General features: G+C 32.5%; 2 protein-coding genes across 2 annotated transcripts; one reads left to right on the top strand and one right to left on the bottom strand.

Moving 5' to 3' along the window:
- Nucleotides 1-1807: 1807 nt before the first annotated feature.
- On the bottom strand, nucleotides 1808-11535 carry LOC128185895 (coiled-coil domain-containing protein 28B-like). Its single transcript, XM_052855599.1, has 7 exons — nucleotides 11492-11535; nucleotides 9739-9866; nucleotides 7549-7692; nucleotides 7245-7344; nucleotides 6428-6488; nucleotides 6083-6105; nucleotides 1808-4629 (listed from the first exon to the last, which is right to left on the bottom strand). Exons 2-7 carry the CDS (start codon nucleotides 9818-9820, stop codon nucleotides 4596-4598), a joined length of 444 nt encoding a protein of 147 aa, XP_052711559.1. The 5' UTR covers nucleotides 9821-9866; nucleotides 11492-11535; the 3' UTR covers nucleotides 1808-4595.
- Nucleotides 11536-14913: 3378 nt separating this feature from the next.
- Nucleotides 14914-16605, top strand: LOC128185778 (secretin receptor-like). Its single transcript, XM_052855441.1, has 4 exons — nucleotides 14914-14994; nucleotides 15419-15557; nucleotides 15777-15818; nucleotides 16282-16605. The coding sequence occupies exons 1-4, from the start codon at nucleotides 14972-14974 to the stop codon at nucleotides 16576-16578; spliced, it is 501 nt and encodes a 166-aa protein (XP_052711401.1). The 5' UTR covers nucleotides 14914-14971; the 3' UTR covers nucleotides 16579-16605.
- The last annotated feature ends 440 nt before the right edge of the window (nucleotides 16606-17045 follow it).

A 17045-nucleotide genomic window follows, 5' to 3' on the forward strand; every position in this document is an offset into this window, starting at 1 on the left:
TTATTACTGTCATTTTATATTTTGAAAATTAAACACAAGCAAACAAATGAGGAAATAATAATACACAGTAAATTCTTAAATTTTTACAATATGTTACTGATGGACACGAATCGAATTCTGTCAGATTTTATGATAAATGCAAGCGCAATAAAAACAAACTGAAATCAAGGATAAATGATTAAGCAAAGCAAAAGACCTAATTATTTAATAAAAAAAAATATAATGCATGGAGATGGAAAATAAGATGATAAAAAAAAAAGTCACAAAAATTCACAAAAGCAATAAAATTTAAACTGTTTATAAATAAAACTTCACAATTGAATCATGATCTTGAATGTAAACAAAAACATACACGTAGGTGCAAATGATGCAGAAAGAAAATATTAATTAAAACGCATTTGATTTCGGACAGATTTAGATATTTGTTTATTTACAATTACCAAAACCATAAAATAGAAATAAACTTAAATAGTCAAACTAAATGTGGTTTTATGATGTTATGGAAATAAATTAGAGTTCTTTAGAAGGGTGCAGTCATGGGATGAACATCTTTTCTAACAAGTTTAAAGATTTAGTATTCTGATAGTACAATGTACTCATAGTTCATTTTGCCATCTGATATAATGGGCACTGCAATGCATATTTGGAAAATGCATGAATTTTGTTTTCAATTAGGGTGATTTCACCATGCATCGGACACCTTTGGATTTTCCCCTTTGTTCACGCATTAAATATCGTCCAAATATAAATAAAACTTGTTTAAAAAGTTACAGGTTTTCCCCTTGCTTAATTATTGGAGAAAAAATTGTGAAATTGTTAAAAATGTAGAAAATAAAGCAAATTAATGAAGTGTTGAACTATTTCACCATGGATCGGACAATTATTACCAAGCATCGGACAGCTATAGCAGTGCAGTAGAGATTAAAAATAACAACATTTTCTGGTTTTAATGCAAAAATACAAAGGTTTGGAAATATTAATTTATTCAATTGCTATTCACATTTCTTTTAATCTAAATCCTCAAATCTACATATAGGAATTTAGACTATAGGGCTTTTGTTTAAAGGAATATTTATCATAAGGTTCTTTATCGTGCCAGCTCCTACAGGAACTTTGGACTAAAAATGGTGTGTCCGTAAAACTCGATTTTTAAGTGGTTTGAGGAAAATGTTTGTATCAATTATTTTTTACATTTTTATTTTACTTCACATGTAAAGTATATCACAAGGAATGGGCACATAATCTCCATATTATTAGAAGAAATCATGCAGTGAAAACTGTCCGATGCATGGTTAATTTGTGTCCGATCCATGGTGAAATGAACATATGGTGCAATAATGACCTTGACATTAATTGTTTAAATTTCTTGGACTTATTTTAATCAAATTTTGTTTCAAAACTTACTTCTTTCTAATTATTTTACGCAGAGAGTGCATTTTCACTAATTTACAATCAAACGCACAACATTCAAATCATGCTTTAGTGTAAAATCTTCGTAACTAAATTTTCAATAATGGCGTATTTGATGTCATTTTACGATGTCTATATTGCTATTTCTTTGACAATGTGACTGTCAAATTCTTAATAATGATAAAGTTCATTTGTTCTAATTCAGGAATATACGAAACAACACATGAGCGCATGCACATTTATTTGTATATTTATAAACAAAGTTGTCCGATCCAAGGTATGTGTCCGATGCATGGTTAAATCACCCTAGAAAGTTTATCATATAAATTAGGAAATTTAAGTGTCCCAATGTGAGTTTGTGAGCTATGAATTTCAAAGTTAAATTAATGGACAAACCATGGTTACAATACATTTATTAAGGTTTCTGACAGTATCCCACTTCATAGAGAGAACAGGATTACAAAAACTCCAAAGAAGCCATTGTGTTTTAAACACTACAAAGTTACAGACTTATAATTTACATCCAATGGATTCAGGCAAGCTGGAATGAATTTCAGAGATTTAAAGAAATACAGACACACACGTCACGTTTAAACAATGAGTGAGGTAATTTTTCTTAAATACAATAAATACTGGACTAAAAATCATAAATCTATTGAATCACAAAAATCACGATGCCCATGAAAAATGAGTTCTACGTGTACATGTATCAATGTGTAAAATCTCCATTAGTTAATAATAATTGGTTGCTTTCTACTTTGAGCTATTTGTCAATATGCCAATTATACCATCAAAGCCAATATAATGCATGAATTCTCACAATCCAAGAATATCAATTTAAATAAACATCTTCATTTCTGCAACAGTCAAATTTTTCTAATGAAACTATTTTTAAATTAATTTTATTAGATATATTACTTTCAAAAGCATGTAAAAATATCTGTATTATCATACTAATTTTGACACATGTAAAAACTTTGATCCTAATGAAAAGTAAACTTTTAAATCAATAACTTGTATGCGATTTTCAAAATCCTGTAAGTACAAAAACAAGGGCACAATCAGTAGAATTCTGACTTCTCGCATCAACTGTCCCATTACATGGCATCACCTTATTGAGAATACATTAAAACACGTACAGTTATAGCGAACAAGCTTATAATGAATTGACGCTTACAGCGAAGTGATTTTCATTCCCCATGACTATATTGTATAAATAGTGCCTGTTTTGGAGGGTAAGAGTTGAAATTGACACCCTGAGAAAACCATTGTCAACCGATACGAAGTGGAGGTTAACAATAGTTTTCGAGTTTTCGCATAATTTACGCCCATGTAACAATTCGTTGTGTTACCCGTTGCTAAGTGTGTTGCTAACACTGAGGGTTATAGAACGGATAATCAGCTGCGTCTAAACAAATCAGATTTCAGTATTTAACATGAAAGTATAATAAAATATATTGTGAACTTGATGGATATAACAAATTATGCTTATAACGAAGTAAAATCGCCCGTCCCTGGCACTTCATTATAACCGTGTTTTACTGTACAGATTATAAGTATTGTACATTGTTTCAGAAACCTGATAATTTAAATCCAACATCAAATGACAAAAAATTCTATTGCACTAGCTGTATATGCAGATTTTACATTATCTGTACTTGATCATTTTCAAAACTTAATTTGCTTTATATGAGATCATAACCATAAGTTATAAATACTAAGATTAAAGATATTGAAAGATATTTGAAATCTTAAATATTTTAGAAAAGAAATATATGTCTTAAATATGTGGTAATATGCATGTTCAACTAGGAAAAACTATGTCAACAATTTAAAGAACCCAACTTCTGTCATCAAAATTCATTCCACACACTTCCACATGTACAATGTGTTAATTAACAAAAAAAAAATAATTAAGAAACACTCAGGAGTACAGATGAATGCCCAAGGCAGAATATAAACTGAGGACCCTTATTTCAGAAAGTCAGATATTGGATTCAGATTTGTATCTTAAATTACAAATTAATTAAGAGAATTAAGAATACATTCTGACTTCCAGATCATATCTACATCACTGGGATGGCACATACATGTGGCCTCCTTAAGGTCTTCAAAAGCTAAATAGATACAGTGTGTATGTTTAAATAGTGCACAATTACACATGATTGTATACTAATATATACATGTATAATTATACATTTCTGAAACTTTTACATGTAATAATGTATAAACCATGATGGTATAAGACATGTAATATGCCCAAATCTGTTAATATACTTCTAAAAATAGAAGCAAAAAAATGACCAGTTTATCTAATAATAGATAAATTCAATCTATTCAGTTTCTAGAAACATTAAAGAAAAAAAAGCTTCTTTCAATTTGCCCATTACCATAGAAACACTTATTAAATTATAGAGAAAAAACGATTGAAAGTATCAAAAAAATAAGTGGATTCAAATTTCCTTTGGCATGACTAAACAATAAATGACTATTCTAGCTTAATGTAAAAAATCTATAAAACAACGATATGGCAAATTGATTATCAATGGTGAGTAAATTGTATGGCTCAACAACAATAGCAATAATGATCAGATCTGAGACAGCTTGTGGCTTCCATAAACTAAAGTGGAAATGATCAGGGGGAGAGAACTGTTCTACAGCATGTAAATCAAAGTGAGCAAATGTTGCGTAAAGAGTAATCTCCCTTCGTTTCACAATGTTCACAAGTCTAATATATTTTCACAATATTGTATATATGAAGTGGTAAAAAATACAGAGAAAGATTAGAGATTTGAGTGCAAAATGTGGAAATATATAAATACAGTATTACCAGTATATTGAAAGCTTAAAACTACCAAACACATTGTGTCTTGCTGTATCAGACCCGAGAAAATACCAGTGTTTGTAACACCATTGTGCAAAACTTCAATACTGACAAACACATTGAAAGCTGAATGGCCTAATAAATATACTAGCAAAAAATATATAAAAATATCTATATTAAATGAAAGCACAATTTGGATCCATATGTCATTATAAATGTGTTACCATTGGATACTGCTCAAACCCTCTATGATTTGTAGCAGAGTTTATCAAAACTCAATAATAAAAGTGGATTAAAAGATGAGAAATATCTGGAATCTGGAAAAAGTGGAATTCCTCTGGATTTAGGACTCATTCATTATTCATCTGTGTCCACCATTCTTGGGTAGAGATTGTCTGAAACTAGGTCAAGGATAACGAGGACAAAATCACGAAGAGTTAAATAAGAAGACCATGCCCATACACTGTACATGTACATGTATGTACTAACACAGAGTCAGCATTGTCCATTCTCATCTCAATCATGAAGAGTTAAATAAGAAGACCATGCCCATACACTGTACATGTATGCGCTAACAAATAGTCAGCATTGCCCATTCTCATCTCAGTCATGAAGAGTTAAACAACAAGACAATGCCCATACACTGTACATGTATGCGCTAACAAATAGTCAGCATTGTCCATTCTCATCTCAATCATGAAGAGTTAAACAAGACAATGCCCATACACTGTACATGTATGCGCTAACAAAAAGTCAGCATTGCCCATTCTCATCTCAATCATGAAGAGTTAAACAAGACAATGCCCATACACTGTACATGTATGCGCTAACAAAAAGTCAGCATTGCCCATTCTCATCTCAATCATGAAGAGTTAAACAACAAGACAATGCCCATACACTGTACATGTATGTGCTAACAAAGAGCCAGCATTGTCCATTCTCATCTCAATCATGAAGAGTTAAACAAGACAATGCCCATACACTGTACATGTATGCGCTAACAAAGAGTCAGCATTGTCCATTCTCATCTCAATCATGAAGAGTTAAACAACAAGACAATGCCCATACACTGTACATGTACATGTATGTACTAACAAAGAGTCAGCATTGTCCATTCTCATCTCAATCTTAAAGGGAGGTCTAATTTATCAATATCATTGCATGAATTTAATCCTCAAGTCTTGGGATGAAGATGATGGTTGGATGAACAGATATATCTGATATATGTATCAGGAAGAATCTTCTACATGTGTAAGTATTTACATTTTTGCAGGAAGGTGAGGGGAGGGGAAGGGGGGTGTTGGGTGGGGGTTGGGTGTTGGGTGGGGGGGGGGGGGGGCGGGGGTGTTAAAATAAAAAGTTATTATATGGCATAAGTCAGGTCTGTGTTTCTCCAAGATAAATTTTTGCATGGACTATCGAGTCTTTTTTTTGCATGGACTATTGAGTCATTTTTTGCATGGACTATTGAGTCATTTTTTGCATGGACTATCGAGTCATTTTTTGCATGGACTATCGAGTCATTTCCTAAACCACTACAGATCATCCAAAACTTATATAACCAGCCTGACTACAACAGAGTCATATCTCAATAAAATTTTACTGTCAGATATAGATTTATAATACAAATACTGAACAGCAAAACTAATACAGCTTTGATCCTATAGTGGCTGTTTATCAGAACATGACCTTGGTTCAAAGAAAGAGCAATGCTAGGACAATGGCTGGACCCACAGTTAGTCAAAAGGACAAAGGTCAAGGTCAGCCCTCTTTACATCACAGTTAAATCACACTCATGAGTAACTAATGGTACCAAACACTGATCAACATCAGTCATAGAAAGGATACATGGAGGAGCTTATGGAATGCAGCTGAAGAAGACAACAGTGTGTAAATGAAAAATTTTATTCAAATATACAATCGGACAAAGCATTAATTAAAGCATTTTGCTTGTAAATAATTAATGTATGTTGCATGTGATCTTTCTCTAAATGTAGCAATGTCAACCTCAGAACAATTTTTACACATCGAATTATAATGCAACGAACAGTTTATTATTAATATAAAAAGAAAATGCTAAATGTTTATCGGTTAATACATATGACTTTCATTAACCTTTTAGAATATGATTGGATGTTACCTTTGGCTATAAGCATCACATGTACATGTACCAATCAGTCTATCATTACTTACTTTGTCAACCAGTTTCTTCAGCTTGTCATTGGCTGCAGCTCTACCCTCATCGGTGTCTCTCCTTCAATGATAAACAGTTTCAATGCAGTGAAATATTTATTTTTCTTAACCTAAAGTTAACATTGCTCTATCATGTCTATGTCTAAGTAGATGTTACTCTTTTATCTTAGACATGATGACGTAAAGTTTTAGGTAGATAAGCCCAACATCTGAGTGAAGAATTATTGTAAGTTGTAACATTGCATAATTATATAGATAATATCGAAACCTTTTAAGGTCAATTCCACATAGGATAATATTTCATCTTGCCCTAATTATATGACCAATTCAGCATTACTGCTAAATTCTTACTAAATATTTGACTTATTTAAATAAATTCTAGGAAGTTCATAAGTCAAATTATTAAGATTAAACTTATGTTTTTTTTGTGAAAAGGGCTCATGACTTATAAACTCATGGGATCTTGATATTTTTTAAAAACGATGTACACTTATGTTTCAAATATTCAACTTTAATGAAATTGCACATTTGATCACTATGTGTTTAGCTACACCTCACACTGTGACTAGCTACACCCCACACTGTGACTAGCTACACCTCACACTGTGACTAGCTACACCTCACACTGTGAGTAGCTACACCCCACACTGTAACTAGCTACACCTCACACTGTGACTAGCTACACCTCACACTGTGAGTAGCTACACCCCACACTGTGACTAGCTACACCTCACACTGTGACTAGCTACACTTCACACTGTGAGTAGCTACACCCCACACTAGTACTGTGACTAGCTACACCTCAAAGATCCCTGACCTCTGCATGTCCTGCTGGATGTCCATCTCAAAATGGAGTCTGGCCAGCTGCTCCTGCTGTTCTCGGATTTGGTCCATCTTATCAAAGGTCATAGAGCCACCTACCAATACCAAGAATAACCATAAGTCAACTCAGAGAGGACCATGCATAATACTATGATGTATGAATAATCATGCATCAACATATAGGTAAGCATATAATTACTCATAGATAACCAGTGATCAACTCGTGCACAATTACATGCAATATGTCTTGCGACTCTTCATAACTAAATCGAAGTATGCTTCTTTGATTTTGTTCCTACCAAAAGCCTGTAACTTTCCGCAGTGGAAGTCCTCAAGAAGTTGTAAAAGTCCATGTTCCATGGTCCGCACGTCCGCCACATCTGTCAGAAATGTGTGTTCCTTGCATGAACGCCCAGTACTACCTGAATCTGCCTCATTCTTATCTAATATCAATTAGAAAAACAGTATCATTAAAACAATTTTTCAGACTTTATTGTAGATCCCTACATTTAAACGTAAAGAATAAATATCTGCATAAAAAAGCAAAAAACACTCATTGCATATTATGAAATTTTGCTATTGTTTTCCTGACAGTTGTAAACTATATGAAACAAGAGATGTTTGTGAAACACTTATGCCCCCTTCCCTTGAAATCATCCACGAAGAAATGAATGGAAACTGCATATAATCCAAATTTTTCTAAGTCCAAGGAACATAACTCTGTTGAAAATTGATTGATCACATTCAAAATAAAACTTGACCTAAATATTACTATGATAAATCTGTTCACCAAATTTCATTTCAGTATATGCAACCTCTGCGAAGAAAATGAATAGAAACTACAAATACTTGGAATTTTTCTATTTCCAAGGGACACAAATCTGTCAAAAACTGTTCGATTGTACCCAAAATTGAACTTGACCTATATATTATTATGATAAATCTATATACAAAATTGCATTTCAATATGTGCAACCTCTGCGAAGAAAATGAACGGAAACTGCAAATAATTGGAATTTTTCTATGTCCAAGGGGAATAACTCTGTAACTCTGTAAAAAATTACTCTATTTTACTTAAAATTGAACTTGACTTATATATTATTATTATGATAAATCTGTATACAAAATTTCATTTCAATATGTGCAACTTTTGCAAAGAAAATAGTAGAAACTTCAAATAAATTGAATTTTTCTATATACGTTCTAAGGGCATAACTCTGTGGAAAATTACTCTATCGTATATAAAATTAAACTTGACCTACATATTATTATGAAAAATCTGTATACCAAATTCCATTTCATTATTTGCAACCTCTGCAAAGAAAATGAATGGAAACTGTTGGACCGACTGATCGACAGGCGGACAGAACAACTGACCAACAGACGGACAGCAGCAAAGCAATTTGACCTCCCTTCTTCGAAGGGGGGCATAAATAATTATGACAAATGTTTGGTGCTTAGATTTATATTCATTCTTTCTGATTCCAATGGTAAAAAGTATCCATGAATGTGCATACATACAGCAGTTATGAATAAGTGAGATAGCTGTAAACATGGTAAACACAAAACCATTTAAGATTTGAATGCTTATTTTTAGATGTTTTCAGTCTTATAACACACCTGGGAGGCTATGCAGGCAAACAGAATACAGCATGTTAGGCAGTATCAAAATTTTTCATATTAATGGTCATTTGTATGAAATATGTGTATCGTTGCTTTAAGGTACTTCACTACACCCAGGCTTTAATACTTATACATTTTAAGACACTACGTCACAAGATGGCGATTTAAATGTTTTGTTAAACTGTTTGTATCAATCGATTCAGATGTATATCGTCATAGCTCAGTGGTTAAGTATCAGGCTTGTGAACCGCAGGTTATGAGTTCGAATCCACCTGGGGCTTTTGTTTATGTTTACTGAATGAAATTTTTGAAAATACCATTTTTTATCTAAAATTGCACATTTGTTCGCCTATTTGATATATTTACTTCTTATCCATCATGCTTTCTATCAAACTCAAGTAATTTTCTGCTGATTTGAGAAATTATTTCATGGTGTAATGAGGCACCTTAAAGCCATTTTATAGGCTTTTAGTCAGAAAAATAAAACATACATGGAACAGCCATATCAACATGTTGTTTAGTTCGCTTCTGCAACTAAAAATATGGTGCCAGAAACTTTGTCAAGAAAAATCTTTTTTATTAATAAATAGATATGATTTAATGATTATTTTCATAAGTACTTATGAAATTGGTTATATATGTCTGAATTTTTCTTTTAATCTTACAATAATATATAAATCAAAAATGCATAACAAGGCTAAGTGTGTTTACAGGAAATTGAACGTCGCAGATTTCAAATGCAAACATAAGGGGAAATATCCACTGTATGTAAATATTTATATGCATTATATTCTCCAGGTTGATTTTTTCCTCTCACATTACATTACATATTACAATGAATTGACCATCGAATACACATATAGTACCTGTTTTTCTGGATTTCTTCTCGGGGGTCCTAGATGATGCAGGGTATACATCCTCCTTAATGATAGCCGTGGTAGCCTCCATATTGCATGGATTCAAGAGATTTACATGTACTTCATGGTGCAGAGATCTGTTAAGATTTTTTATCATTTAAATGGCTAAATTTTATTTTAAATCATTGTCAGTGATAAAATTACAGGAAAAATGTAACCTTTACATTTTACACATAGCAATTTTGTTGCATGTATAAAGTGTACCGTAAACTATTGCCACGACAGTGACAATAATGGTTTAAAATAACTTATTTTCAGACAGAGTCATGAGAGTGGTCTAATGTTTGTTAATGTTGCAAATGTTTCTTATAGTCTATCCCAAGATTTTTTTGCTGCTATTTTCTTAAATTATTCTACATTTATAAATACCTCTTGATTTAGAAGATTTTCATTCAACAGTAATCTGTATGAAAATTGAAAAAATTCCAAGATTTCCCTTTTGAAACACCCCCTCTAGCTTGTCACGTTTCTCAATACAAGGCTAATCAAAGTACTGAAGTACTGATGGGAGTCGATTTTATCGATTATCATTTATTTTAAAATCAATTTATCTTGCATGGCAATTAGTTTCTAGTTTGTATTTGAATTACGCCCTTTATTATAATATGAATTTTTAGACTTTTCTGACAAGAATTTCGAGAAACCCCATATGAATCATATTGTGTTATATTTAAAGATAGAGGTTCAACTATACAAGTATGTATTAGTTATCGAAACAACTCTAAAAATTGTATGGATCCAAGCACTATTGATATCGAACTCTAGTCTCATTTAACTAGACGCTCGGCTGTCTCCGTTAATATCCGACAAGCAAGAGAGCCCCCTCTCTGCTTGTGGCAGATTTACGGAGACAGCCGAGCGTCTGGTTGAACGAGACTATATTAACTCTGGCGTAGGAATACATGACTACAAAAATATCTAAATTGTAGTATATAAAATTTGACTATTTTCAAAGTGTTTATAGATAAGTTTACTTGAAAAACAATGCTTCAGCATACATTACATAAATTTTTTTCTATTATTTTCAAGAACTTATATAGTCTTGTCAGCGGTGATAATTTGTGCTTAGGTCCAAACACTGTTTCACTTTCGGTTTACCAGAGTAACTGCATAGGAGAGTTGATTAAAATCAACTCCCAAAAAAGAAAGTCTACAGGGATCTTGCATTGCATCAGCCATAATTAAGCCCGGATGATAACATTGAAAAATTGTGTGAGGTATTCTGAGAGAATTCCGAATGGAGAAAAGATGTCAACATTCACCATTACACAAATTTTCGTAGGAAATCTGTTTTCGTTCCTGTGAATTTTTAGGAGGGAAATTTTCCCTTTCATCGATTTCAATTGCACTTCTTTAACAGGTATGTTAAAAAACTGTTCAAATGTGCAGCATAAATATCTTGGGACAGACTATAGTTCTTGCAAATGTATTTGTTTACAAAATCTTAAATCAATAGGCCTACTTTTTAATTATCTACAAACTTAAACTTCATTAAGCTGTATCATTTTGCCCTGCAAAACCGCAGTTACTACGAAAGGGTCTAACGTTAACTGTCTAATTAGGGGTCAAACCACCAAACGATGGGCCCAACATGTTTGGCAAAAATTATGACACTGCTATTTCAGTAAAATCATGCATGTTTTAAACACGCACCCGTGTAAACTAAAACATCAGATTATCTTAATTTATATATCAGATTTACCTTTTTATTGGGCTTACGCGTTTCGTAAACTGGAAATTCGTTGATGCGATATAAACCCCCAAGTCTCTAACAACAAGAAGTTTTTTTCCGGATCGGTTGTTTGAAAAAAAGGCACGGTAAAAGTTTTATTTAACTTTAACTTCAAATCCCTACTGTACTTTAAATCTCCAAAGATTTCAGGTTTAGTTTTTGTTGAAAATTGATGGCGAGAATGCATAAGTGCTGATATTTTTTTATTGCTATAAGAAACACAATTATATTCCTGAAACGTATGTGCTTGTATTTTATGAATTTAGGTTTAGAAAAATGGTTTACACGTTTAGGTATTTAAATTACCTAAAAATGGTTATATGGGGTTTTCGGTTAGCTCTGTTGCGTGTAGATTATTTATAGATTTATAGATCAAATCGCACAGTAATTTTTAACGAAAATTATGTGCTTGTATTTTTTTAAAAGAGTTTTTGTTTGAATCATTGAATAATACATGCAACTATACAGATAATCTATCGAGTCATCAACTAAAAGTAGAAATATTATTTGAACGTTAACGGTTGACAAGTTTAGTAATTTAAATTATCTAAAATAAGGCATATGTTTTATTTTTAGTTTTACGGAATATAGAGTATTTTTAGACTGAAATTTCCATACATATTTCAATTCGGGATTACACATAGAAGGTAACAGCACAGTTTGATATTGCTCCTTAATGAAGTTCATCTTTGAACTAGTTATTTCACCAGAGTAACTGAATATTTTCCAACTTTGAACGAATAGTTCTACTTTTGACAAATTGTATCTTATTTTCGTTAAGATCTAAAAAGTCTAGTCTTTGATATAGATGTAGCTTTAAAGGAACTTGGACACGATTGGAGGTAGATTTTTTTTCTAAATTTAAATTTTTACTGTTAATGTCTAGAATGATCAACCTGGATATTTTGTTTTATGGATTTTTGAGATGGTTGACGGTTTGTTGTCATTTTTTCATGAGGAAAATTAGCAGTAGTGTCTTATTAAGGTGGAATAACACATCGTCACAAAAAGGGTGACATCTGATCGAAACGATAGTTCGTTTTATTTTAAGATGATTAATATTTTCAACTTTTAAAAGTTTTTATCTTTTAATTATTAAACAATGCCAAAAAACTGCCATAGCTCTAAATATAAAAATGATATTACAATATCATATTTTTTTCTTTTCCGCTGAAAATTTCATCATTCAGTTTTTAAAGTTAGTGTAGACTTTATTAGGAAGGATACTCTTGGCACGTAAATGAAATCGGTAAACCAAAGAGATTTTTGAAAAATTCCGTCTATCTCAATATTGATGAGGTTTAATCAGATATCTATTATTCTATTTTATTCCTGACAACATTTTGTACTACAATTTTAGAAATTATTAAACATTTATTCACAAACAAATAATTCCATTCAATAAAACACTTAACAGACCAAGCTCCGAACTGTTGCGATTGTAAATTTAAAGGGAGACATATTTGTAGCCATCCTATAGCCTAATGAGTGTCTGTGTTTTTCTTTGCTAGGTTCGCCATTACTCTGTGTTGTTCCCTGGGTCATCGTACGCAGGGTTTATTCCCACTTAGCCAACATTCTGAAATTCTCAATTCCCACTTGGCCAACATTTTGATTTTTCACACCTGAGTGATTAGGAGGCTATAGTCTGTTTTCACATGTTAATGTATTTGTTATCAATTACCTGAGAATAATTTGTTAAAACCAAATATAAAAAAAAAACATTTAATTTTGTCTATAACAAGATAATCAGAATAAATAAATAAAAATCACCACATTTTTTTTTAAATATAGATCAGCAATTTTCTGCAAAATCATTGCACTTAACATTTTATATGTTGAAACCCAATATGGGCACTTGCATGATTAAAAGGTTTATGTAAATAATTTTAAACTGTTTAAATTGGAGGTATATAATATATATACACAAATAAGATTGATCAGCCGTTTTTTAAGAATAGACTAGAAACATGGGTTACTATGTTGTAATATAATATTATATTTAATATAAGACCATTGACATTACAATTTCATGCAAATAACACAATTTTGTAGCTCATGTTCAGGTCTATTTTAATCTTTTGAGAAAATAAACAAATTGAAATTGAGAGGCATTGTTATGGCCATTAATATACAGAACCGAAAGCCTGAAAATCATGAGTTTTTAATTGTTTTACGGACTGCTAGTTGAAAGACATAAATAACCAAAATTCATAATCTTCAGGTGCAGATCAACTTCATAGAAAATGACAACGGAGGATTTTATCTTCATAACTAATGATGTATTGATCATCATACAATGAATCATATTAAATGTGAAGTATACACCATTAAAAATATAAGCACTTCACTCTAGCGTTTTTGTGTTTTGTTAATTTCATATTCTGTAGATTGGAATTAATCAAAATAATCATAGAAACCAAAGAAAATTGAAAAAAGAAAGAAAGAATTGAAATATGACACATATGATGTAAAGTTAAAATTTCAAACGTGATTCTTAAAATTACATTATTTTTTCACTGCCAAGTTTAAGTTAAGTCAGCTTATATAATTATCTCAATTTATGATGAAAATAGACAAACTATGATATTTGTACCCTAATTAAGGGCATGAATTTTTCTGTAGGCTAACAAATATATATTATTTCTCCTACTTTCATCTGAAAACAGACTATAACTTACCTGTAATTAAATTCTTTTGTTCTCCACCTGCACCCCATTCCCACTTAGCCAACACAAATCTACCTGTATTTTACCTGTATTTTTCAAAATGTTGGCTGAGTGGGAAGACACCGTACGCAGATACCTGGCAGACACGCTGTAAGATACACTTAATATTGCATTCGAAAAAACTTGGGTTTTTTTGGAATATAAGTGCATATTATTTATAACGCGCAACCAATATTTCTACATTTATTCATGAAATACATTCTATATATATATTAAAAAAAAGCAATGTAGCAAAAATAAAATTTAATTGTGTTTTCCCAACAATAATAAGAGTTTTGTTGAATATGAATACATGTAAAAAAAAAAAAAAAAAAAAGAAAGAAAGAAAAAAGATGGCACTAATGATGAAGAACATATCGGCACTCATGGAGTAGAAATGCATTAATAGTCTTCGACATAAAAAGCTGTAACACTCAGAATCGTCCAATTGTTTTCATTACCAGATGCTGGAGCACGCACAGTTTGGACAAGAAGTATGTCTGGATCATCCGGGGACCTATCGTTATCACAATAGCGGTAACTACCTTCTTAGTCCCGAGTTTGATCGATATAAGCCATGATTACCATATCTATACAACAACGAACTTTGTGACAAGCACAAAAATCCAATTTCAATTTAATTTCTGATTATCTTGAGTTCTTTTTATTTTTCTTGTAGATTAATTTCTTATTCTTCTTGAACATCATACGGGTACTTTTTACGAAACTTACAGCGGTACACATGAGTGATCCTCACCGATACAGGTAACATATGAGAATTGATTATGAAGTGAATTTTAAAAAAAATCAGTAATTAGAAATGAAATGTTCACATGAGAGAGAAGGGACTCGATTTTACAAGAATGTAGAAAATGAAGGCTGTTGTTTTTTAAATTCACATATTATAAACAACTTGTATGGTTGAATACACTTCTCTTACTGCCTTGGAGTAATTCTCGCTGAATGCCATTTCCAGTCTTTTTAGTGAAACGTCGATTACAATTATATTCAAAGGAATACTGACGAAAATTAAATTGACAAGAAACTGAGAATTGGTCTTGGACCAGTATTTCCCCGAGATCTTTACATAATGTTCATCTCTTTGAGAGAAAGCCTGTTTGCGTTCAACGTGCGTTCTGATTTTTCTGTACATACCTGGGGATATACCTTACCTGCGTTTGTTTTGCAGGATGCTGGCCCGCTCCACCCTGGTGCTGATCCCGCTGTTCGGGGTCTACTACATGATCTCCGTCGTCATGCCTGAGTGTATGGACCCTGGGGTGGAGCTCATCTGGCTCTATGTGGAGAGTGGGGTCAACTCCTTCCAGGTCAGAGGGCTTTTCATTGTGCATCGTCATTGGCTGTTCAACCACCATTTAATTTATGAATTTGGACTCTTTCTCATATTACATGCAAATATGTTATCATGTTAAAAAATCTAAAAAAGTTACAAATTCAAAAACAAAAATATCCTCCAAACCTAACAAATTTTTAATCCCCAACCTAACAAAAAGAATTCAGATGAAAGAACTGTATTTTCATTGCAGGGTCTCATTGTTGCAGTCTTGTTCTGCTTCGGAAATGGCGAGGCACGTAACAACCAAAATATCGTCAGCACAAGCAATTCTTAAGGTGGTACCTGTCAATATCAATGTAAAAAAAAGAACAATATAATCAAAATGATTTGACCTGTTTAAAATTTTATGTTTTACAACATTAAACAAAGCAATACGTTGAAAAATTTTTTGGAAATGCAAAAATTATAAAAGCCCAAGTGGGATTCGAACTTATGCCCTACAAATTTTTCGTAAATACTCTAACGTTAACGCTGCTTAAAAATTTAATCTGTTAGGTAAAAATTTTTGTAAAAAATAAAATAATACCGTTATATTTTTTTAAAATGTATTTTGATAGAAAGTACTCACATTATGGAGGTGTCCCAAACCACCTTAACTTATTGCAGTCTTTTTAAAGAGAGAAGTAAATTGGTAAACAATATTACATCTTGTTCTATTTTGTTATAAAGTAATCGAACATTGCTTTGTCTTTAAGGTCCAGCATGAGATTCGTAAGAAGTGGAACCGCCGCTGGGCGTTACGTCGACTGAGCACGCTCTCCACGCGCTCCACACGGACTCTGTCCCTGGGCTCCGCAGTGTTCGTCTGCGACAAACCAAATCCCTCCGCCATGTTCTCTGACGTCACAATAAACGTCAACGTGGACGACAAGCAGTGCCGCTTGGAGTTGGACGATGTGAAAAGTGGTGATAAAGTGACCAATAATAATATTATCGATGACTCCCGTAAAGAGGGCGTCCGGAGCGAGGAGGAAAGTGACACGTTATTGTGAACACCGTTATAATTTTTTGTGCAGCTACCGAATCATACACTGGCGTCGGAAGCAAATTGAAAGTGGGGGGGGGGGGGGCGGGGGGGGGGGGGGGGCTAGACTAAACCTCAGGAATATTGACAAAAAAGTAATTCCCAAAATTTAATCATGGAAATCCTAATCCGGGGTACTTCCAAAAGAAAAAAAAATACTAACCAAATTTTTAGTATGGCTCTCTTCTGAATCCAACTTCTCATTCTTTCAAGGTAAATTTAGGAACAATAATCTTTCCTGCGAGAAAAAGTGGGGAGGGGGGGGGGGGGGGCTGAAACCTCTATCATTATATGTTTCTAATGGTTAGGTATAACTTTGCAACAAAGTGGGGGGCTTTCGTAAAAATCAATATTTAATTACATTTGCAGTGATATTAAAACACATATGCTGAATGTCACTCGTTTGTCCATGGTTAAAGACAGGAAATGACGCAT

Source organism: Crassostrea angulata, chromosome 5, assembly GCF_025612915.1.
Source record: "Crassostrea angulata isolate pt1a10 chromosome 5, ASM2561291v2, whole genome shotgun sequence".
Taxonomy (NCBI): domain Eukaryota; kingdom Metazoa; phylum Mollusca; class Bivalvia; order Ostreida; family Ostreidae; genus Magallana; species Magallana angulata.

Bases quoted from the DNA above. Each gene is read 5' to 3' on its own strand.
- LOC128185895 (XM_052855599.1), bottom strand. From the start codon at position 9,820: ATGGAGGCTACCACGGCTATCATTAAGGAGGATGTATACCCTGCATCA. The intron at 7,693-9,738 runs GTACTATATGTG...AATTGATATTAG, and splicing joins GAAGAAATCCAGAAAAACAG to ATAAGAATGAGGCAGATTCA. The intron at 6,489-7,244 runs GTCAGGGATCTT...TTATCATTGAAG, and splicing joins ATCCAGCAGGACATGCAGAG to GAGAGACACCGATGAGGGTA.
- LOC128185778 (XM_052855441.1), top strand. From the start codon at position 14,972: ATGAGTGATCCTCACCGATACAG. The intron at 15,558-15,776 runs GTCAGAGGGCTT...TTTTCATTGCAG, and splicing joins GTGGGGTCAACTCCTTCCAG to GGTCTCATTGTTGCAGTCTT. The intron at 15,819-16,281 runs GCACGTAACAAC...TTTGTCTTTAAG, and splicing joins TCTGCTTCGGAAATGGCGAG to GTCCAGCATGAGATTCGTAA.